This window comes from Lepidothrix coronata, unplaced genomic scaffold (genome assembly GCF_001604755.1).
Source record: "Lepidothrix coronata isolate B3197 unplaced genomic scaffold, Lepidothrix_coronata-1.0 Scaffold26, whole genome shotgun sequence".
NCBI classification, from domain to species: domain Eukaryota; kingdom Metazoa; phylum Chordata; class Aves; order Passeriformes; family Pipridae; genus Lepidothrix; species Lepidothrix coronata.
The window spans coordinates 914,968-939,737 of NW_016690206.1; the positions used below are offsets into that span (position 1 = coordinate 914,968).

At 36.5% G+C, this 24,770-nt stretch overlaps 1 protein-coding gene across 9 annotated transcripts in view; it reads right to left on the reverse strand.

Annotated features, from left to right (window-relative positions):
- Positions 1 to 18,264: 18,264 nt before the first annotated feature.
- CDH18 (cadherin 18) overlaps positions 18,265 to 24,770 on the reverse strand; it is a 486,743-nt gene continuing 480,237 nt past the window's right edge. For 8 of the 9 annotated variants that reach the window (XM_017809411.1, XM_017809412.1, XM_017809409.1 and 5 more), the window contains 2 exons: positions 24,290 to 24,541; positions 18,265 to 23,091 (listed from right to left, as the gene is read on the reverse strand). In XM_017809411.1, the coding sequence (XP_017664900.1) occupies positions 22,589 to 23,091; positions 24,290 to 24,541 (755 nt within the window). In that variant the 3' untranslated portion in view covers positions 18,265 to 22,588. The remainder of the gene's footprint in view (positions 23,092 to 24,289; positions 24,542 to 24,770) is intronic. The other variant, XM_017809414.1, reaches the window with a different exon arrangement.

Genomic DNA, 24,770 nt, shown 5'->3' on the forward strand with positions numbered 1-24,770 from the left:
AGAAACTTTACTAAAAGCATAGCTTCAAAGTACTCATTTTAAAAGAAAGATGGGAGCCTTAACAAGAGATAAGAAGTCTGCACAGTAGGTTTTCTCAGGAACTTCAAATGACTATAGACAACAGACAAAGTGGATAATCACATATACTAGGAATAAATTATGAAGTATAGCATGCATGCTAAGACCAAAAATCAAAGCAACATCTTTGTTTCCCTTCATTTGCCAGAAAATTTACTGGGAAATTCATTGATTACTTTTATGAGAAAAAGACGAAGCTCTTCTACATCTAATGGTTCTGATCATTAATTTCTATTTGAAAACTAATGGAAGGCAATCCTGTTGAGAAGGACTTGGGGGTGCTGGTGGATGAAAAGTAGTGTGTATTTACAGCCCAGAAAGCCAATACTTTTCTGGGCTGTGTCAAAAGTAATGTGGCCAGCAGGCTGAGGCAGGTGATTCTACTGCTCTGGTGAAACCCCACCTGGAGCAGTGCATCCAGCTCTGGGGTCCTCAGCACAAGGGAAGACATAGACCTATTGGACTGGGTCCAGAGGAGGATGACAAAAATGATCCAGGGGACGGAACACCTCTCCTATGAGAACAGGCTACCAGAGTTGGGGTTGTTCAGCCTGGAGAAGAGAAGGCACCAGGGAGACCTTATAGTGGCCTTTCAATTCTGAAAGGGGGCTTATGAGGACCAGAGGGGCAAACATTTTAGCATGGTCTGTTTTGATAGGACAAGAGGTAATGATTTTAAACTGAAGTAGGGTCAATTTAAATTAGATATAAGGAAGAAGTTTTTTACAATGAGAGTGATAAGACACTGGCATAGGCTGTCCATAAAGGAGGTAGATATCCCATTTCTGGAAGTGTTCGAGGTCAGGTTGGATGGGGCTCTGAGCAACGTGATCTAGTGGAAAATGTACCTGCCCATTGAAGGGGCCTTGGAACTAGATGACCTTTAAGGTCCGTTCCAACTCAAACCATTCTGTGATTTTGCTTGTCTGAGACAATCAAACAATAAGACTCAAAATACTATACATCAATCAGCTGAGGTCCAATTCTCAGCAGAATTCTGAAGCAAATAATCCTACAACTTATTTGTAAATACATTAAACGGAAAAAAAATTGAGTCTCAACCAGAATTCAATTGGTGAAGATACTTCTCTGTCTGATCAATTTTCCACCTTTCACAATGCATTGCCTGTCATGAATAAAGAAAAGTTTCACATAGGTAGACACAAGTAAAGACTTGAATGTTCTTTCATGTTACATTTCAGGGCAAGTTAGGGGAATGGATGCAGTCTCAATCAAATGGATGCTGAACTGATCAGAAAACTGTTCAGACAATAGGCAGCTGAAGGTCACAGTAAAAACTACTAAAAATGCATTGAGCGCTTTTCTGTGGTAATGGGACCATAATTCTTTACTACTCTCAATTTTCAATATCTGTAATGATGGAATAGCAGGTACACTTACTAAATATGCAAACTGCTCCAAACAAGGAGGGATTGCAGGCTGTGTTGTGCAGTATCCATTTTGTTTGGATGTTTACACAGTTATTAGAGGCTGTGCATAGCACTCTGCTTCTAATACCATCAATCAATGCTTTATACACAGCCATGATGTGGCCAACAATCTGCAGACTGTAACCTTTCTTTTTCGTCTGTGCTTTATTCATTGAATGTTTTTTCCATGTAAGTACCAAACAGAAAACCTCTAATTTTGGTTCTGTCTTCAGAAGGGAGTGATATGGAACACTGCAGATCCCTCTATAAGCTTCTAGTAAATGTCTTCTTAGGTTTTTCATTCTGCTTTTTCTTTTTTTTTTTTTCATTAAAAGCCTTTAATATGGATTAGCCTTTAATGAAATCCATACTGAATCACCATTTCTTATTCACTGCATTCCTATATTAAAAAAAATCAATGACATTCTAGAGCTAGAACATAAGCATGTAAAATATATTTAAGTACGGGTATAAAGATGAAAATTCTGTAATTATACAAAGGAAAATGAAACACTGAAACCTTTTAAAAGAGATTAGCATAATTTCTGATTCATTGTAATATTTAGTTGTTCAATAAGTTGGGTTATGGCCAACAACACAAAGGAAAAAAACTAGCATGGTGACCCAGTAATAAACTCTAAATCCTGAAATCAATGCCAGGCAAAAGGTCACTGTCTAATCAAGCCAACTGAAGGATTTTAAAGCTTTCAGCTACTTTCTAAAACAGGAGAGGCCAGCAAGTGCACAGAAACTGAGTTTCAAATCTATTGACATAATGAGCAAAACCACTGTGTCTCTCTTTAGTAAACACATTAGTAAAATAGCAAGGAAATCAAGTGCTGTTTTGGCACAGAAACATATTTAAGCAGCTATAACTTTTCATGATTGTTCTGTGTGTCTATCTGGTGTGTAATCAGTTCACAGTACCAAAGATGAACAGAGCAGGACTGATATTTTTTCTCAACTTATGCTGTGTGAATCTGTACAATTAACTATTTTGTCAGCTGCATTTGACATATTTGTACTCTTTAAATCTGTGAATTTCTGAAAGTGGATGTATTTTCTAGAATATGAGGTATGACTTTTGTTAGGAAAACTGTTTAAGGAATGTAAAGGAAATTTTGAATTTCTGCAGCACAAAACTAATTACACCCTTTGTTGCGGTTTGAACTCCCAAAAAATCTAATTTCCAAACTTCCCACAATTTGCCTCAATGTGAGAGAAGTTTCAGACATAACACGACTACTAACATGAGGAAATTATATAAAGATTTATTATTAACACAATAAATCATCATGGCTGGGCTTCATGAACAAAGATTTGGGAAAGGGCTCTACCCACGTTTGTCACAAGCGCGCTGGTGGCTAAAAAGGCCAATACAAGACAGGCATGTCCGATTGCAATAAATACTATAATACATTTATATACAACAATCCTAACTATCTCTCCTATAAAACAATATATATACATCGATCATCCTTCCTTCCCTCTATAAATGTCCAGAAGGAAAGAAGAAAAAGTTTTTTCCACTTTCAGGACAGCAGTGTCTCTCCTCTTCAAGGCAGCAGTTCTGATCTGTTGTAGCTGGAAAATCTCTCTCTCTGTCTCTCTCTCTCCATTTCAACGCAGGGTTTTTTTTTCTCACCTCTCTCGGCCCTTCGGCTCCAAGCGAAGGTCTCTCCCATGGGCTGCAAAGCAGGGACAAAGCTCTCTTCATCACGGTCATATCATGAAGTGCAAGGCATCTCATGAAAGTCCCTTCCTCGGGTGGTCAAGTCCCCCCCCGAGTGAGAATATTTAGGGACTCTTAGTTCTGTTTTTGCCCCAAGCGTTCTAACAGAGCTCTTTTGCTCTGTCTCTGCTGCAAATGTGGCAGGGGAGGGCCACTTCCCCCTCATTCCTTGATCTGACCATCCTGGTTCAGCTCACAGGATGTCTCCAAGTTCTCAGCTCCTTCATCTCTCTCTTTAGCTGCTGCTGCATTTCAGGACTCCCTAAGAGTTTGGAAGCCCACCCCTCCTTTCTAGGAGGTCTCAGGGTTTTGGGAAAGTAATTCAGTCTTACCCAAAAACAGTCTCTACTGAGTTTTCTCTGCTCTGTTGCCGGCTCTCCATCCTGCAGGACATCTCTGTGTCTCTCAGCCTGGCTCCATGCAATCTTGCTGCTTGCCGACTACCTTCTTGGCTTTCAGCCACAGCTCTCTATTCAGTACTGTCTCTGCCGCCATTCTTCTTCTGTCCACTCACAATGGAGAAACTCCCCCCAGCCTTTGGCCATGGCACTCAGTCCAGTTTGAACACTGCGCCGGGCCCCCCGCAGCCCAGCTGGGGGCTGGGGGCCGTGGCCTCAGCGAGGCTCACTGGCCTCTCTCTCAAACACGTGGCATCTCAAGCCATGGTTTCTTCTCTTCCACCTACGTATCAGTCTCCTTTTCCGGTTTGTTGTAATATGTTAATTTTGCAGGGGAGCTGATTGGGTCAACACCAAGCACCCCACCCCTGGAGTTGACCAGCCCAAACAATCACATCCTAAAAGCACAATTTTAAAATAAACTTGATCTAATACGAACCGTAGGTACACTCTTAATACATTTAAATTCTGAGTATTACTTCAGTATGGTACTTGAACACTTGACCCATAAAGAATTTCAGTTTTCCCAGCTGGATACACATAGGTATCCTAATGTCTTGCTATCAAATAGAGTTAGATACCTATTACCCAGAGACTGTTCACGCACAAAGAACAGGAACTGAGTATGGATGCTTTCCTTAAAATGCCTAACTAATATGAACTGAATGTGTACCATTGTCAACGTTTTTTCAAGGCAACTAATGGAACTATCACTTCTTGGAAAGACCATCTGTAATCTGAACAACTGCATTCCTTTGACAGCTGCAGGAATAGATGCAATTTGATGGTGTTCAATAGTTATTTTAATGAGATCCCAAAGACTGGTAATAGTCTTTATTTCTTCATTACTGACAGTCAGCTAAGTGTACAGGGATGAAGTAGGATACAGCTCTGCTGAATGAACTTTAGAGTTGGGGGTAGGAAAAGTGTGTGTGTTATAAATGGATGCATCTACATGTCATCTGGCAGTGTCTCTCGGATATAATGTTCTGAAAATGGTCTCCTCTAGGGCTGTGGGACAAACCTATGAGTGATAATTTAAGGTACAGAAAGGCAGCCTTTATGTTTGAAGGTTTTATTCAGCACACTTGCATACTAAAATTGAACTGATCCTGACTGAAATCCTTACAAAACTAAGTAAACTGGTGCATTTTTCTTAAATGAAAGTCATAGAACTTAGCTTGAAGTCTGAATTTCATCACTTGTGGAGCCATTTTACTACGCATCGTTGAGTCTTGACAGTGTTAACACATAAAGCCTTTTCTCTTCTGTGCAATACCTGAATTTTATTCAAAGAAGATATTTTTTATTTATGAATCTTGTTCAGGGGGAAAAAATGGACTTTTAATTCAAACTTCAAATGTGCTGCATGACTACTTTGCTAACACAACACATGGGAATAGTAATTTCCATCAAGTGAAGCAAAAATGACTGAAACTATCTGAAAAGTGTTACAAGAGCTTTTTTGAGTCTCGATTACTGCTGTGTAAAATGAGAGGTAAAGGAAGCAATGTTTAAAACAGAGTAAAGAAAAAAAAATCTAATTGTCTTGTTCTCTGCATAAAACTACATGGAATTTCATAGAACATTCTAAGAAATTAGATTTAAAACCACAAAAAAACAGTATCTTTTGCTATGCCTGAAATAAAATTTATTTTGTCTTATGGCAAACACCAATAGGAGTGGTGATATACCAAAACAACTTAGGAATTAGATCAAGTACTATGCTCCGAATATATATTATGCAGTATTCGTGATCTTTTCCTGCACATAATGTTGCACTACTGCAAAAACCTTGGGGGGGCATTGTTTCAATACAGAGGTGTGCATTTTTTTTTGTGGGTCATAGCTTTTATCATGTTAAGTTTTAGAGGTTCTTCTATCTTCATCCACACTGAGAAACTGGTCACACTTCTGTTTGTGCTACTTCAGATTCAGTTTGAAGTTTATAGTAGTGGCATAATCTAGCGGCATGGAGAGAATGACTTTTCCTCTCTGCAGTCCTGTTTGGTAACTAGGCTTAGCTACCAAGCAGGAAACTATCACATTCTCTGAGCTGAATGTATTAAAGCACATCAGCTGTCCTCAAGCTATGCAAAGCAACAAAATAAGAATAGCTGTGTAAATGTTGCATCATCAGAGATCACTTCTTATCTGACCACTAAACATGAGGGGGTACTCCGAATTTTACAAAATGCAGGTTTGCAGGCACAGTTTATTCAAAGGGCAGTCCAAAGAGCAGCATCATTCTTATTGGCCTTTATAGAGGTTAGATTGGACAAGATAGGGATGAGATGAGAAAACCTTTTGGAAATCATGCAGGATTCTCTAAAATAGGAATGTCAGATGTACTAAAGTTATGGAAGAATCATGGCTGTATTGCATCCAGATGACCAGATTTTGACAGCAAGGGTGGGCTGCAGAGGTGACCCCTGTGGAGTGGCCAGGATGTGAGACATGGAGTGGGCCTGGCTTAGTGGCACCTATGGCCAGACAGGGCAGGGTGATGTGGAGTTGGAGACCAGGCCCGCTGCAGCATTGCTGGGATAGTGATGATCCCAGCGTGAGGTTAACAAGTTAGATGCACAAGAATACACTAACATAAATCATTATTATACAATTGTCTCCCCAGCCTTGATAGCAAAAATTAATCATGAAATTTTTGAAAGCCTTTGAGTTGCTAATGATTTATTTTCCACTAGCTGAAGAACACAAGAAAAAAACAGAGAAGTTCAGGAAATGTTTTGCTGCTCTAGATTTCCTATTTACCTATATTTCTGCCTTGCCTGAGAGTCAAATCATGCAATAAGTTAAAATACACTTTACTTACAACTAAAAGTCAAATAATAAAACTAGCCAGTGGAATTGCATTTAGGGAGCCAAGACCTTTTCCACCCAGTCTTGAGGCTAACAATTGAAATCAAGTCTCCTATTAGACAGAGGTCGAAGTGCCAAACAACCTGAATGAATACTTCAGCTCCCAGGAATAATGATAAGGAGAAGGCTGCTGAAAGCAGAGCTCCTTATTTCCTCGTGCCTATATGCTGTGATAAGACATTAGCAGCCATGACTCCCAAGTACTGAACTGGGTGACATACAAAAACCTCTTTCTTACTGTTGTGTCTCTGACAACAGTGTGGATATGTGACTTACAGTAAAACTTCATTTAGAAAGCCCTGCTGGGAAGCAGTTTCACACCATCCAACAATATAGCTCATGATAGCTCATCATGCCCAGCTGCACAAACTTTAGGCTTCAGGAGAAACAGTAACCTGATGTAGGTCAGCCTGACACTGTGCTTCTGCAGGACAGAATGATAATTAGCATCATTATCTCTTCTAATACCATAGCCTAGATTTATAGGCAGTTATCTGCATTTTGGCTTATATAGAGTGGTTAGAATAGAAAATTTTTGATCAAAAGATGTTTGAATCTCACACGTCAGTCACATTTTTCCCATACATAATATTTTGTAATGTTCTGTAAGGCTCTTAGGTAATGTAGAGGCATCAGTCATGGCTAAAATGTAGATCAGAACTGTGGTCACCCCCGGCTTTTTGAAACAGAAAATTAAATTCTTCTAGCACACACCACCCACTGCCATTTCTCCCCTAATATGCCCCCGCCGTTTTGGAATGCAAAGAAATTTTCCCCCAGGAAGGCTATCAGAAAGACAGAAAGACAATCTGAGCCTATTTCAAATGCAAGCAGCAAAGCAAGGGAGTAATCCCAAAACTTGGTCTCTTAAGTCTTGCAGTTCGTGCAGGAATGCTAAAGAACAGACACATAAATATAAATACATTATACACAAATATTCTAGCTCCAGTGATACCCCAAATGAAAAGAATATCCCAGTCAGTAAGTACTTATGACCAATCAGAAAGACTTTTTTTTCAGTTTGATGCAACAAACCCGCTTGGTTCTATCAAATAAATGCAACAGTAAAGATGATGTATTAAAGTTTTTCAGTACAAAAATAAAATCTGTCAAGTTTCGACACAAGTGTATGAAATTAGTTGCTCTGCTGTGACTTTCTGCTTCTCTCAAGATATTGTTTTTCACTAGTTTAAACTCTTTATTCAAACCAAGTGTCATAGTTTGACTTGTCCAGCATTCCCCTGGGCTGGAAATGGTTAATTCCAGAGTAGCATTTCCAATGCAGAGCCAACTTAACCTCTGCAAAATTCCGTATTTTATAGACCGGAAGAGAAGCACTTGTTGCTCAGAAAGAATTGGAGTCATGAGGTAGCCAAGGGGAGCCCTGAGTTTGGGGGTGCCCCTAGGCACCCTGCAGCCCTGGCGCTATGGCCGGGGCTGTGGCAGTTCCTCGCTATTTTCCCCCTGTGAGCAAAGGGGGGCAGCAGCGGCGATAGTGAAGCAGACCAGAAAGAATTCCAGGCAGAGGAGAGAGAAACTTAAGCAGTCTTGCTGCCACCTCCCCCACCATGAGACTGGAGCAGCAGAGGCGGGCAGAGGGAGTCCGGAGGCACCCTGTGTGAGGTTTTGACCAGAGCAGCCTAAATGAGGAATGTGGGGGATGGCCCCCGTCACGTTGCAGCTGAGCTGATGCCTGCAACTGAGACAGAGAGAAGCCAAACCAAGCATCCTTTTTCTGGATAAGGACTTTAATGAGAGCTATCGGGGTATAAAGACTGAGCAAAACCCAGAAATCCTGTGATCCAGGAGGAGAATGGACCCGAATTGGAGGAGTCCCAGAACCTTACCCCCTGAGAGGGACCATCCATGGAACAGGGGAAAAGACTTAAAAGCTTTAACTCTCTGTAGCCAGTGATGCAGACCATGGTGAAGTAAGTGTCCCCTTACAGCCCATGAAGAAGCCCTCGTTGGAGGCCGAGCAGATGGGGGGGTGCAGAAGACCCCTCTGTACCTCGATGAGAGAGGAAGAGACTTTAGCTATCGCCCTGAAGGTTATTCTTCTGGACTGATGTGGGAGGAGATCGAATGGTGGTAGAAATTGTATTAATACTGTGTATTTATGTGCTCTTTAGTTTCTATAGTTTTTATTCTGTTAGTAATAAACTTTGATATAATTCCCCCATGCTGGGTCTGTTGCCTGTCTGAAAACTCTCAACATTTTAGCAGATTTATAGGGGTTTGAAAAATTGGTTTTGGGAGTCAAACCATGACACCAAGCTACTAATTTTACCATATATTTAAAATGTTTAAGATGAAACTATATCAGAGGTGTATATGTGTGGTGTGAGTCTTTGGAAGAGGTGGATCTGATTTACTGAATAAAATTGGATCTGTAAGAAGCAGTTTGTAATATAAGGCTGCTAATTTAGAACATTGAAAATATTCTAAATTAAATAGGCAGTTATTTGTTTATATGACCAAGATTTTCTCTTGCATTTTGTGCAGAAGCACATTAAATGCCGATACCTAACTGGATTACATGACTATTTTGGCCAGTATATTGGTACGAGTTCAGTACAAATAAATGAACTGTTAACAATGGGTGGTAGCTGTCACATTTGCAAATGACATTGACAGAACTAGCCGCAAGCTAGGTATAAGCTTGGGTAGACTGATGAATTTTAAATACAAGAAATAAGTGTTCCACTGATCAAGAAGGAAGGAAAAAATAGCTCACTGCAACACAATCATTCCCCCACAGAATTTTTGTGTATTATCAATAAACTCTTAGTATACATAGAATGTAGTCTTCATTCTGCAACAGGATAGCAAGAATTATAAGCTACAATGTATTTACTTTATATGTATATATAGTTGCACATATATATACACACAGAGACATTTATAGTCCGAGTCCCATCCATATATTTTACTATCATCAATATGATTAAATTGTCTTTTGTTAAATTAAATATATGATTTTTTTTCTCAGTAAGCAGCATTTAGTCATTTAATTTTTATACAAAACAGTTTATATTAAGAGTATAAAACTCTATTAGAGAATATAACTAAGAGTGATTCCTTTAAAAAATTTAGGTACTGGAAAGAGGAGTAATTGAAATAAAACCACTCACTAATTTGCAGGTAAGAAGTAAATATGTTTTTGGCCACATATGCCTATTTATTATGCATAATATGAATAATCTCTTTGCTTATTACATGGGCAATGTAAAATTTGTAAGTTCATATGCTTAAAATACGACTTTCTTTCAAATTATCACATTTGTAACAAAAGATGTGATAGTTGAATGCATTCTTCTAAATAACCACTTCCAACAATATATGGATTTAAATGGTTAGTTGGGTTTGCTTTGAATTTCTGAACTTTTAACGTATATAGTTGGAAGCATTAATTTAAAAGTTGTCTTTGAGCTATTTCATTACTGAATAAAGCACATAGCTGAGTTAATTTCTCATCAGGTATTTTATCAGCTACAGTCTCAAGCATAATGAGAAAGAACCCCATGAATGTCACAGGTGATGTGACTAATAGTTGAGAAATATAACAGTTCACATTTCTATTTTTTTTTAAAACTGATTCTCTGAATATTTTATGTAGTTACTCTGTTACCTCAGCTTTCAGTAATTTAATTAAGTAATGACTCACTTCGGAGCATTTCAAATGGGATAATAGAAGCCTGTGGACAATACAGGATTAGTAGAGGCCAGTAGTTTTTTGACTTCAGTTTCATCATTCATTGGATTTCAAATGGACTTGTGGGTTCATTTTCCTGACTGGCATAATCTACAGATGATCCATAAACTACAGAGGATCTATGTGGGTCCTTCCAACTTGGCATATTCTGTGATTCTGTGAAGTCAGCTGAAGAAGGTTCATGAACTACATCTGTAACCGGGTGACAGGCAGATTTGAGAGACACAGGAGAGGATGAAGGTAAATAGTACAGGGCTGGAAATTACTTGATGATTTCTTCATATTCCAAACCATTAGGCTAAAACTGGAAACAGTTTTAACCCCATAGATATCTGGTCCCATTTTTAGTATTCTCCTCTTTCCCAGAAGCCCGATTTATTTTTTTTTTCCATTGCCACTAGGTAAAATTTCTTTGCATTGAGGCAGTTTAAAATAAAATAAAAACAAAAAATAATTTTAAAAAAGAGGAATATAGTGCAGTTTAGCAATTGCAGCTGTGTGACTTCCAAAGCTACATCTGTCATAGAAAAAAGGCTCTATCAGCTCTGTATCCACAGCATGACTTTTACCACTCGGTTGCATCCCATGTGAAGAAGCATGTAATTTATTATTTAGTATTCATTATTATTTCAAATCTGTTAACTAAAACCTCCTTTAATAGTTCCTAGTTTTTTTCTTTTTACTTTCCTATTGTGAAAAATAATAATAGTAATTTTCTGTTTATTTCCCACATGACAGTTCTGAGTGTGTAATTTTTTACTTATTAAATATTATTTCCATCAGTCAATTCTTTTCCATATTGAAGAGTCCTAACTTTTAAAAGCTCCTGAGAGGTATGCTATTCCATAACTGTGGACACTGTTCTTGTGTACTTTCTCTGCTTTTCCTAAGCACCAGACTGTTTTACTGAATAGTTGAAATGTGGAATCACTGTGGGTTTTTGAAATAGCATAATGATATTTTCTAATTTTTTTTTTCTTATTGCCTAATAAATTTTAATACCAGATTTATTTATGTTGGTTTTGATGACTACCTAGTAGATATTTAGCTAGAAAAAGCAACTCAAAATATCCTCCCTGTGTAATAACAATTTAGTCTGAGCTCATGATGCAGGTGCATTATGGTAGGTTTTGCCTTTGCTCATTACCTTGCATTTTTTACCGTTTCAACTACAATTTAAGTTCACACAGTAACTATCCATTGACTGCTTTGCAAGTATTCACAGTTTGCTTTTCTAGATTATCTTTGGCTCTGTCAAAAAATTCCAATCCTAATATAATGTCTAATAGTATTCTTTACACTGAGAAGCCTTACAAAGTATCCCTGTACTTTGTTTCCTGTTCTTAAATCAGTCTTTAAGATCTTGTCATTCTATTATAGGTTTGATGAAAGACTTTACCAAAATCTTATTGGAAACCCAAGTGACTAAATCATATTATCCTTATTCAAAGGCTTGTCAACACGTTCAAGAAAATCTAGTAGATTAGCCTTCTATATAAACTAGGTTTACTTTTCCCTCACATATCCTATGAATTTCTGTGTCCACTTGATTTTGCTCTTTGGGACAGTTTCTAGACACTTTTTAAGGATTATTTCCGAATAGAATGGGTAGGTTTTGGACTTTTCCAATGCTTTCACCCCACATTCCTAACGTACTTTAAAAAAGGGATTTTGAAAGCTGAACATTAAAACTGAGATTCTAAATCACTTAATTTTAAGGTTCCAGGTTATTTGTAGAAATTATGACTTGGAAGCTTCAGCACCTTTCGTTTTAGCATCTTCTGCTTAGAGTACATTGTTGCATGGAGAAAATTGATATATGTAACAGCTGGGATTAATTAGTTAGAGGCAAAAAAAATCAGCAAGTTCCTTGTTAATAGGCATATATTAGGATATTTTCTTAAGGACAGATAGGGAATCAATGACAGAGACAGGAAAAGTATATTTGTAGATGCATCAGCATTTCTTTTTCATGAAACAGAATTTCATGTTTAGTATACTAAGCTCAAGGACCAAGTTTTCTTCTACTGTATTGTTTTTACTAACAGAATATTTGGCCTCAATTCAATATCACTGTATACACAAAGAACTTTCTTATCACTAAGTGAACTACACTTTTATGTCCATTATTACTGGATCCTATATGGTTATTTCTCTTTCCTGAGTGTATTGTGAAGTTATCCTTTATCAGTTACAAAAAACGTGAAACAAGAAATTTTGCTCATCCGTAATTTTTCCAGTGTAAATAACTAGAAATATCAAATCATCCAGAAGCATCAAGTTATTTATTCCACTTCTCTCAGAAATGTTTCAATCTTATCTTCCCCTTAGTTAAGCTGTCTCTTGGAGTTGAATTAAAAAATATAATAAATTTTATTTTTATTCATATTGTTTCTTTCAACATCTGGATGACAATTTTTCTCAGCCTCTTGTAGATGTTAAGGTTCCTGAGGGAGAAAATTTCAGCTGGTGTTTATTCAGTAGCAAGAGTTTCAGGTCCTTATAATCCAGATATTCTTTAGTTCCACTGCAGTCTGGGAACAAGACTGGTGACTTAGCAAGGGTGGAAGCTGGAAGTGGAATGTTGTGCTGAACACAGCCACAGTGCTACTATTTAAAAATTGGATAGATCTGTTACATGATTATTTGTCAAATCCTCAAAGTAAAACAAGAGACTCAGACTACAATTAGGAGCAGACAGGAATACCGTGATTATACTGACTGACTGTTTCTTTGGCACTGCTATCATGCAGGTTTTTCTGTACTAACACTGAAGTGAGATTAGAAACAAATTTCCTGTAAAGAAGCAGTCATTTAGTGGTAATCATGTTTGCATTTCTCATTTCCATTTCAAATATGAGCTAGTGACCTTGAACTGAAATGCTCAGTGTTTCATATTAATTTTTTGAACCAAGTAAATTTACCATCACACTTTTATTAAAAAGTCTGTCAACAATGGGTTACTTCTTAGCAATACCAAGGACCATGTAGACTGCACCACCAACAAGAACTGCACAAGGTGCAAAAATACAGATCGACCATCACAAACCCTCACATTCAGGATGAATCCTTTGAAGTTGTGATAATGTCTGTCATAAAACACCATGAAAACAAGGAAAAGCTTTTCACATTCAGAGGACAAAAGCTTTCTTTTCCACAGACACAAATCGTAGCAACATCTTCTTGGATGTCAGAATCAGGTAGAACTCTACAAGACACCAAGTAGTCTTTCCACTCACTTGAATTAGGATGTTTGTATCATCTGACCAATTTTCTCAAAATGTGTTTTTTCCTTCCAAAATATAACTTAGGAAGAGACTATCTGAGTTCAAGTCTAAACTGCTGTCCAAAGTAACTTACTTTGCAATTGGTACACTGCATCTTTCTATGTGCACATTAAAACTATCGTCTCACTCATAAGGCAGTTGAGAATCTGGTGTGGAAGTTGAACGCCCAAGCTAGCCAAAGACTTTGCTCCTTTTCACTTTATCCTTTAAGGGATAAAGCTTAGATAGTAAGATGAACATATGATACGGTGCACTTACTGTGCATTTATGATCTGTGTTTTTTGTTATGTCTATATTCTTTGGAGTTTTTTTGCCATACAATCAAACAAAATGTGAACAATGAAATCATATTAAACTCACCTAACCTTAACTTTGGTTAGATGTGAAAGAGCTAGAAGAGAGTGAGCAGAGGTTTTGTTATGTACCTCATAACCACAGCTTTCTCCAATGCCTTGTGAGCTCTGATGATATTTTTTGTGGATACAAATCAGGCAAAAAGTAATAGATTCCTTCCAGTAGACACATAACCATTTTCACTGGCAGGCATCTGGGTCGCTATTGTCACCGTTCTTGCAGTGCATAAACTTTATCAGAAAAATTAAAATTTTGTTCCAGAAGTGAGGAAGTTGTAGCAGTTTTTCATTAGAAAAGTACAGTCCAAAACTTCCTGCAAAACAAACTAAATATTTTCAAAATCCATATGTCTAATTAGCAATGCAAAAATCTAGGCATAACGATGGGAATCTGTGTGTATGACTAATTCAGCAATATGGGTTATTTACCACACCAGCAATAGACATTAGTATTAGCTGAATAGTAGAAAGAAACACAGTAAAAAATAAATAAACAGCTTTTAATTATGTTCCATTTTCCACTGTGTTTTTTCTGAATTTCCTAATCTATCCCCTTTATATGTCACATATAACTTAAGTTTTTATTACCTTTAAGGGGAATAGTCATAAAATATTGCAATATTAATTCATAAAATTTACAATAATAATCAGAATACCTTACTTAAAAATCTGTCCTCTATCACTATGTATTTTGTTGCATTCTCTGATCGTTTTGCCAGTAATTGTATCTGTCCTGTGATATTCGTTGTCACTTTATTAGCCTTCCATTGCTGTTCATACTTCCTATAATTCCCTTTCCTGCCTTACAAGCCTTTGCTTTGTAACACTGAAATCAGAAATCTTGCCTTTAAATAAGAAATTCCTTAGGCAAATAATGTCATTTTCTATGTGACTTAGGACACTGGGGTCTTGGCCAATAAAAATACTTAAAACCAGCAAGATTCTTTAAGTTATTATAGAAGGTAATTTGAATTTTGTATTACTATGCTTGGAAAAAAAGGTAAGAAATTCAGCTGTGATAAAGTCCAATTTCAATGTTTGCCCAAGAGTACAAAAACGAAGATTAGTACATTCGGTATCAGATACCACTGATAAGTATTTCCACTTTTTCGGAGAGATGAAGTTTTATTCCTAGATTCCCCTGACATTCTTAACATAAATTATCATACTACAGTGCTTCAAGCATCCAGCACAAAAAGGGAGCCTATGGGGGTAGAAAAGAAAGAAAAAAATATTAAACAATAAAGGAGGATATAAAGTGAAGAATGTATAACTCATGTTTTCAGGATCCCTCAGTCCCACAGAGTGTGACAGAAAACAAGAATGTTGTTTTATGTAAAAATACTCATTAAGCAATTAGTAAAAATTCATTGAAACTTGTAATGTGGGATTATGATAAAGGAATAATTGAACTGGGAGATCCCTATCTAACATCCCGCTCTGAAGTCAATCTTGCAGATCCATTATGAAGTGCTTTGACCAGCTGGTTATTGATTAGTCCTTGCAGATTTTGATGAGAAAGTTCTATCCTGGACTTGGTCAAAGAACTGTCCTTTTCCATCAAATTCAACAGAAGTGACTTCCTAATTTTCTGAGGAAATTAAAAGAAGTAAATTTGTCAAAAAAATTTAGTGAGTTTTACTGAAAGAGTAAATATTACTGCAAAAATCTTGATAAAGATACACGAAATTTTCATTTGGAAAGAACACAACATGAAGTGAGCACTAGTGGCCTTTTTTGTTTTCATTTTTAAATAACACTACAAAGGATAGAATATGCTTATGAGTTGGTAGTTTCAGATATGCTTAAAGAGTCTGAGCTTCTGTTCCGCATACAAGCTTTCAGAAGTTTACTTTACATTTCATTTCCTTCTCTCAGAAAATCACATGCTATATTTGTACTTATATAACTCAATTAGTCAACACTTAAAGTATATTTTGGAATCCTACATTGAAAAAATTACTATGAAAACAAGTAAGAAAGAAAAATAACATTTTTGTTATTGTTACCAACATCATATACAAGTGACTTGTTTTTCAGAGCTGATAATCCAATTTGTTTCATAAAGATGTTTTCAAGTTTTGTCCTTTTTCATAAGTATAGCAGCTAGTGATTAAAAAGATTATGATCTCTCAAACATTCTCCTTCATGTTTACCACTTCCCAGATGAAAATTTACATAGCACAAAGCATTGAGACTAAATGGAAAATACAAGTTTGACAAAAATAAAAAGTTCAAGGAGTTTGTAAATAGTACAGATTATGAGCTTTTTGAGAAATTCAAATGTGGTCTATATGACACTCAGGATGTGTGTATTTTCATATAACTTTACACTTGTAGCATAGTTTACATCAATAGACCTACACTAACAAAAAAAAAAAAAGTTGCTTAGTAAGAGTGAGCTTTGCTTGATTTTTGCCCAGCCCAAATCCAGTAATAAAACTACTTGTTAGATGTGTGTGCTTGACTTCAAAACAGAGCTGAATTTTAATTGTAGCTGCTTTGTCCCCAGTTCAATTCCAGAAGATAAAGAATTGCTTTTTTACATGAAATATGAATATTAATTCAGATTTAAATAAACAATGTATAATCTACAGACTAAAGTCAAGAACGAGCAATTTGTTTCAAAACAGTTAATGTGGAAGGTAAAGGTGTGTGTTAGAACTGCAGTATGTTTCAGAATTTCAATCAAACTGTAAGCCTTACTGATCCATTCCTACCCAGGACCCTATCAGAAGATGTGGCAATTCTGATATTTGAACATTTAACTTCTTTACATGTACATTTACTGGGCTTTCCATTGAGTTCACCAGCAACCTGGACCTTGAACAAGCATGATGACAAGATCCACTATGGTGGAAGGTCCCATGGACCCTGATTTTTTTCAGGCTTGGATAGGAATCTAACACCTGTCAAGGTCTGTGTGCTTCATGATCCTCTGAGTCCTAATCCCAGTGCCTATTTTTTCTTTGAAGGTAGCTTTGCTGGATGAGCACACTTCTGCAGGTATTGACTGCATATCAGCTACAATATGCTCTGTTGCATGTACTTCCAGAAAAAAACAAATCTAGAGACAGCAAGTGTGGAAAGTTTGTTGGATCTTTGGGACTTCCTTGATTAATTAAAGGTTCAGGTGTGTTGATGGACTTGTGAGGAATATCAAGAACACAAAAATGCTCCAGAAAAAGTCTAGTAAACTCACAAGTAAAGCTTTCTAGATTTTGAAGACTCTCTGGACCTAAATAAAAACAATACATTTGCCACATATGGAAGTAGTATGAACTCCAAGCAACCCAAAAATCAATTTCACAATAAGTTGATAGCAAGCTTTGCTAAGACAAAAAAATTAAAAGTTTAATCAATCTTAGATATGAAAGATTATCTAAAATATTTCTAAAAATTCTTTTGAAAGTTTAAACACCTCAAATGAGAATTAAAACAAAAACCACAAAACCTCCCTGAACTTGCATTCAGGTTCAGGTTGACAATATTTATCTTGCAAATATTATCTTACAATAATTTCTTTTCTGGGTCTGTGGCAAGGCACATGTGAGAATTGCATAGCTTAGTGGTACACAATCTAAATTGGCCTGTGGGCAATAAAGTAGAGGAAGTAGGGTACAACAGCAAAATTCTACTTTCGTTTCCTGTCAACCCCAGCTTTATTTTTAAAACTCATGTCAGTATGGGAAAGACAGCCTTGCATGCAACAAATTTTTTGTGAACTGTGGTACCTTTATTTTCTAAGATGTAATTTGTTGGTAAAGTCTGTTAATTCCTTTTAAGTTCCTGAGAAAGAATTAGTGACTCCTGTGCACTTGAATTGCATGTGCCTGAGCTTGATCATTGTAAATGTCCTTGTCTGCTTCTGTCTTCTGTGTCAGCTTAGGATAATAACCCTGGCTGTTACCAACAATCTGGATTCATAGATGCACAATTCCCCAACTCACTCATGCAGATAATGTATTCATTACTGTGTTTCAGTTTCAGGACAGTGATGGTCGGAGTGGAATAGTTACCACAAGTAAAAGTAATGAACCATTTGGCAGTTATACTGCAGTCTGTTGTAAACTATCTGATGTGTCTTTCACTATCACTATCCATCTGTAGCAATAATCATGTAAGACAGTCTTTGAAATAGTGGCACAACGAATTGACTATACCAGACATTAAAAATCTAGTTAAACTTATCATACCATTTCTGACATTTACCTCATTAATACAACTGTATCACATCTGATTTTTAAAGACAGAGTGTCTTTAGATGTTATAGTTCTTTGGTGTGTATAGAATACAGCAGTGAAGAGAAAAAAACGTTCCAGTTGTGATGAGGAATACAATAACCCATCACCATAGCAAAGAGCACATTTTATTTGAAAAATACGAATAAAAGATTTTGTCCCTTTTGTTTATTAAAAGAAAATGTAACAATTTCTATCAGTAACACTTGCATAAGGAGGTATACTTTACATAACTCTTTTGTTAAAAAATATATATATATTTTTGGAGACTTTGGAAAAATAAGGATGGCCCAAAACTTGCAACACACTTCTAATTTTCCTTAGAATGCACTCTGCCATTTATATGTACTGCAAGTACAAGGTCTTAGCAGTTTATAATCCACAAAATAACCCTAGGCAGCATAATTTTATATTCTTCTTTGCATTTAGAATATTCCCTTTGTTATCCTTGTGTGAGTTTATGAGTTTGGTTAATTCCAGACTGGTCCAATACTTAGAATTTCTAAAAGTTGATTTTAAAAAGCCTGAGACGACAGAAGTTATTTAATTCCTTTTAAATACCAATGAGAATACTTTCATATAGATATTTTCTTTCAGTATTAACAATTTAAACAACTGCATCAATTAGAATTCAACCCCAAAAATGTTTGCAATTATTTTGGTTTTCTAAGAAGAATGCAAAAAAATAAAGTGCATAACATAGTGAAATTACTTTCAACTTTTACAGTGTTCTATGTATATGTAATAAAGTTAATTTGTTTTCAATGTATGAATCTTAATCTAATGCCAGTTGAATTCAAGATCTTCCTTGCATTTAAAGTGCATTAAACTACATTTTTGACAGGTTTTAGTTTGACAATATAGTTACACATTTTAAAATTCTTATACTGACCATTTTCTCAGATGACTTGTCAAGATTACAGCATAGAGTGCCCTCAGCATTACAAGTAGGAGGGTTTGTTTGGAGGAATATAATTACTTATTTTGGTGCAAATGTAATAGTAGTTGAATAGCTGTTGCAGAAATCAAATTGTAAATGGGAAAGCCCTTAAGTAACACTTTGCATTTGCCATTTAACTTCACTCAGTATCTTCCAGTTTAAGTAAAACTGGCAGTTTTCAGCATTTAGTTGTTATGCAGCAGCAGAATTACTATTTAAGCAAATAGGAAAATATTTGAGAATATGAGTACACAAAAGAACCATGAAAGCTTTAGGCAAAGTCTATATAATCAAACTCATCCATAAGCCAGGAAAGAGTTTCCCACAATACTTCAACTGAATGTATACTTTTTTCAAATTAGCAATGCTACAAAATGATTGTGATGTCCATGGCAAACAGTATAACCTTCTTCCACTTCAATCTAGGTTAACGTATTCTCAAATATAGTTTAAATTTTTTTCTAGGACACAAAGGACCAAAGGAAAATATTGTAGGATAGGGATAAAAAAATCTGTAAACCTGTTCTTTCTGCACTGTGAGGCCTTTTTCTGTGGCCCTGAAGATTTAATAATCTGTTATTTGTCATGCAGACAACACGACACTGTGATGTGTATTTGAGTAAAAAATAGTAAGCATAGCAAGCATGCAGACATATCATGATAGAAAAGCACATTTGGAGATCACTGTGAATAGGACATAAAACAGAACACACTGCAGCATCACAGAAGCAGCGTCTCAATAACCCTGCAGAGATTTAAGGGACTCAGAATTCCTGTGTCTGGGGGTACGATGGACATGCTGTATAGCAGCAAAGAGAGCACCAGGAATGATGAAAAGGGGATTCTTATTTCTCTGAGATATTATAAATTTAAACAGAACATTAGTGCAAAGAGGGAATATTTGCTTAAGTCACTGCACTTCTGTTACCTTTAAGCCTGAATGTTCTATGATGCAAATAAAAGAAAACAATGGTGGGAGCACTGTTTAAAACACAAAATACAAGTGATTTTCCCTGCTTTGGTGTAGGGCCAGATGGAGCAGACATAAAGATAACTAATACCTGGTTCTCAAAACAATAACACAACAATTAATGCAATTTTCATGCAGATGTGGTACAAAGTATTATAGCCCATGGTAGTAGTAATGCTAAAAGATTTTCTTTTTAACATTCTACTCATACAATATAAAAATTTAGATGTTAGCATAAAGCAAGTGTGACCTAAATCAAAAGAAAACCTCCTAATAAAATCAAACACTATTAGTTTCTTCATTTGGGACAAAACTGAAACATATCCTAACTCTACCCCCAAAAAAGACAATATATAGGCCATTCTCAGCTTCTGTGCAACACTTATTGCATTAAAACATCTGTTTAACCTCACTCTACAACAATAATGTCTTTTTAAATGCATTTCTAGAAGATTCTGTATTTACTAAAAAGTAAAAAAAAATCTGAACACAAATTATTAGATTACTTTCAAATCATCAGCAGAACATTTATGGTTCAGGGGTTTTTCCCTCCTAAATTTTCTCATGGGTTAAAATGCTGAAAGAAAGGAAAATAATTTTCAAACAGAACAGTGTAGTAAAAGCCAGTTCTAGAACTACAGTACAACTAATACTTTTTAGAGTATGGAAAATTTCTTGCAAAGGTACTGGCTAATTTTTCCAGAAGGCTGTTTAAGCCAAAAGCAGTCAACTACATCTCAGGAAGAAGTTCACTCAAAAAAAAAAAAAAAAATCCCTTCAAAGTAGAACTGATCAGAAGTTTCAGTCATGTCCAGGACCTACGCAACCCTGGAGCAAAGAAAGGAAGGCTTAATAATCTTGTTCACTTGTGTGGCCCACAGAAGGTCATCAAAAAATGAAGACCTTGCTTTACTAAGCTGAATGTAAGTGGCACCTAAACTGCAGAGGAAGGAATCTACTGGAGCATACAAGTCTGTATCACTCTGCACACCAGACCACAGAGTAAAAAAAACAGCACACAGTTTCTGCTCTGGACAGTTTTCTAATCAAATGCATACTGGAAGAAGTCCACTTCCCTAAGTGGAACTAAAATTTTCTTAAAAGCAAAGGACTGTAATAGACTGTGAGCCTTATAGGTCATAATCTTTCACGCAATATTTTGAGTACCTGGTACTCTCACAGTATTATCACAAGAAAGACAAACAAAAAGGTTAAAGTTTCAAATAAAACAAAGGAAAAATCAGAATCTGCTGGATGAGTTGTTAAGCAGCCCACAGTGTTAAGCAGAACTGTTTAGCAGATCTGCAATGTAATACGGTTACAAACATAAGAAATCAACTTATTTAATCCATATAAACCACAATAATGATACATTTCTTCCACTGACTTAAAATGTACCTGCTCCCATGATGCTTGAAATAGGGGCAAAAACGCTTGTTCTGCTTAGGTGGAAATTAAGTGAAAGAAATATTAGTAGATTGAACTAAAAAGAAAAAGAGCAGCAGCATCTTATTCTCTTTGTTTCAATTTTCACTATCCCAGTGACCTAACAGCAGCTCGATTTTGCTTTTAGTCAGACACAGAAATAGAAAGACATTATGATTAAGAACTCTCTGTTTTAAACTGAGTGTTGTAGCTCCTGGACTCAGACCAGCAAAAGACTTAAAAAGCTTCAGCTCTTAAGTGAAGCACAGTGAACCAAACAACTGCATAGTTTAATGATGCTGCCATTGTTTTTATTGAAAGAGCCTACACTTCATCTGCTTCGCTGCATAAAGACTATTTTGGGCCCATTCTATTTAAATGAATGATGTTTCCATGAAAAGACGAAAAGAAAAAGCACAACACTGTAAATAACAGTTCCTTCAGCACACAGTAGTAACAGAGCAGGTCTGGGTTTACAGCCGTGTTTGAGCTACAGCTAAGGATGCCCTCCATCTGTTAGCTGGTTATGGATGACAAGATTATGAAGGACATTATGAAATGCAGCTTCTCAATGCAACCTGCTAATTCAATAAGATTAAATCATCAAAGGACCATTTATTTAAGAGGACAAGTGTAGCTTATCACCTCTGTAAAGGAAACAGACTGGTAGCACTTCTCACACTGATAGTAAGCCCCCATGGCTACCTCACATTGAGATCACAAGGCCTAGAGCACAGCTAGAAAAATAACATTGCAACCACCTGCAAGAGATAAGCTCCTCCATTACCTATCTTCTTAAACAGACATGACCATAAACTTACTGTAGCTTGGAGATGTTACTCATATTGAAATAAAAATGTCATTACTTGGCTTTACTGTAGGTATTGTTGCAGATACGGTACCACAGACTTTATTGAGCAATTAAAAAAAAAGACACAAGGGACAATATATTCTTTTTTCTGTATTTTTCAAAATTTGATTTTCTTCCAATTGGAGAACCCAGTTTCAAATATGAAAAGGGCACTTGTTCTACAGTAACTGCACATAACTTAGTTCCAAGTACTGTATTCACTTTTTTTTGTTACCGTTGCTGTCATTATATGTCCAGTTGTTTAGGAACTTCTCTGTTTTGGGAATTACAACTAAGTTGTTCTTTCTGATTCTATTTCCCCATAGAGTTCAGCTAGCTTCTTGAACTCAGGTCCCCAGTCTCCAAGGTAATTATAATCCTGGTCAGAGTGTGTTGTGGTTGAATCCAGAGAGCTGATAGATCCAGCTTCTGATCTATGACCCTCATAGGCATATGTCTGCAGGGAGTCATATGGTGGCACACTGGGGTCCAGATCAGCCTCTGCCAGTCTTTGCTTAATGAACTCCTGAACATCTATACTGTCAAGGCTTGAGGAGAGATGATGTCTGGACACAGGCTTCGCTTCAGGACGAACATCCCTCCGGTATTTTAGCTCTTCAGCAGCAGATGGATTCCGCAGTGCAGTGATGTCAAATGCTTCTGTGTCTTCCTCTCCACCACCCTCATCATCATATGTCACAACATTTTCCCGGACGTCTTCTTCTGAGATGATCAAGGGCTCCTTCTTGCTACGTCTTAAGGTGATGAAAAGGACCACAATTGCTAAAGAGAAAACTGCAGATATTAGAGTAGGTTTAAATTTACCTCTGAATATGTTACAGAAATAGCAGACACTGAATTAAAAATACAGACTTTTATTTTCAGGCTAATATTGGTATTTGGGATCATCTGCTACTTAGATTATCAGGGATCTCATAAAGGACATAAATGGAGATAACCTTCAGGTAAATGAAAAATGAGTTACTAGAGCTGACATTTTTCAGAAGCGTAGTCCAGGGCTTTCAGTGCTTCTCTAAAACAAATATTTAGCATATCAATTGAATTAATATGTAAAAGGTTTATTTTTCTCTTATGAATATTTGATTTTGTATAATAAAATGCAAAATTATAAGCTAAATATATTATTATATATTTTTAAAACAGCCTTCTGGCAAGGAAATTCTGAAGTAAGGTGCAAGGAAATAGTCTAGAAAATCTCTGAGAGAATATTTTGAAAAGAGTCTTTGGAAAAAAAATCCTCTGAATCTCCTATGTGGGTCATACTGCAATTACCATTATTTCTTGCCATGTCTATAAGAATGCAGAAAGGCACATGAGTAGCACAGAGATATGTGTGCAGCAAGTTTCGTCTATGACAGAAAAAAACCCCAACAAAACAAATCAACCCCACACGCCCGCCCTCCCCAATATTAACTAGTGGGTAAAAATCAAATTGTCCTGGGGAAAAAATGCACTTGTGATAGCATTTATCTTATGGGTCAGTTTATAGTCTCACATGTCCCTCACCCCTGTGGATTATGCTGTGCATTGCTATCAGTTTATCCCACAAAAGTAATTAAGATATGGCTTTTGTACAAGAGCTAATGGTGCTTCTTGCTGCGTAATGCATTTCAAAAAGCTTTCCTCATCTCTTTTCTATCATTTTTCACACTGTTCTAGACATGGAATTAGAGTCAGTTGCTTTTTGAAATATTTCCAAATTACAGAAAAAATATCTGCGGTGCTAATTACTTGATAACCTCTGAAAAATAATTTCTAGTGGATTCCATATATTCCTGAATGTACTTTAAAGGCATTTTCCCCTATTAATTTTAGCTAAACTTTTCCCCCCAATCACAGCTATGTGTTTCTAAGTGTCTGCTACTACCAGGCAGCCACTGGTTCAAAAGGATACCATATTAAAAATTTCTGCCCTGTCACATTCAGAGAGGCAGTGGAGGGAGAGCATTACTTAATACTGAAAATGGCTTACCAAGAAGAATTACAATACAGAGCAGGATTGCGATTAAAGCTCCTGTGCTCAAGCCAGCCGAGGAGAGGAAAGCTTCAGCATGGCAAGTTCTCACTCGTCCATCTCTCTCACATGCACAAACCCGAATGGTGAGGGTACTACTGCTGCTGAGAGGAGGCACTCCACCATCGGAAATCAAAACTGGGAGGTAATAGGTGTCTTGAGTGGTTCGACTGTATCTCCTTCGTCTTGTCAGGATACTGGCCGTATTATCTACAATATTATAATCAGAATAACATTTCAGTGAAGTAAAAAAATGAAAAAAAGTTATTGACTATTTGTTTCCCATCAAGTGAAAGCAAGAATTAAAATTTGTCAGGAAGCATCTATGGCCAACAGAAGAAAAAGAGGAGGAAAAGTGGAAAATAATTAGCATGATATAAATAAAATTATTTAAAACTCTTGTACTTTTATTAGAATCTAAAGAAACTTTGACAAACAT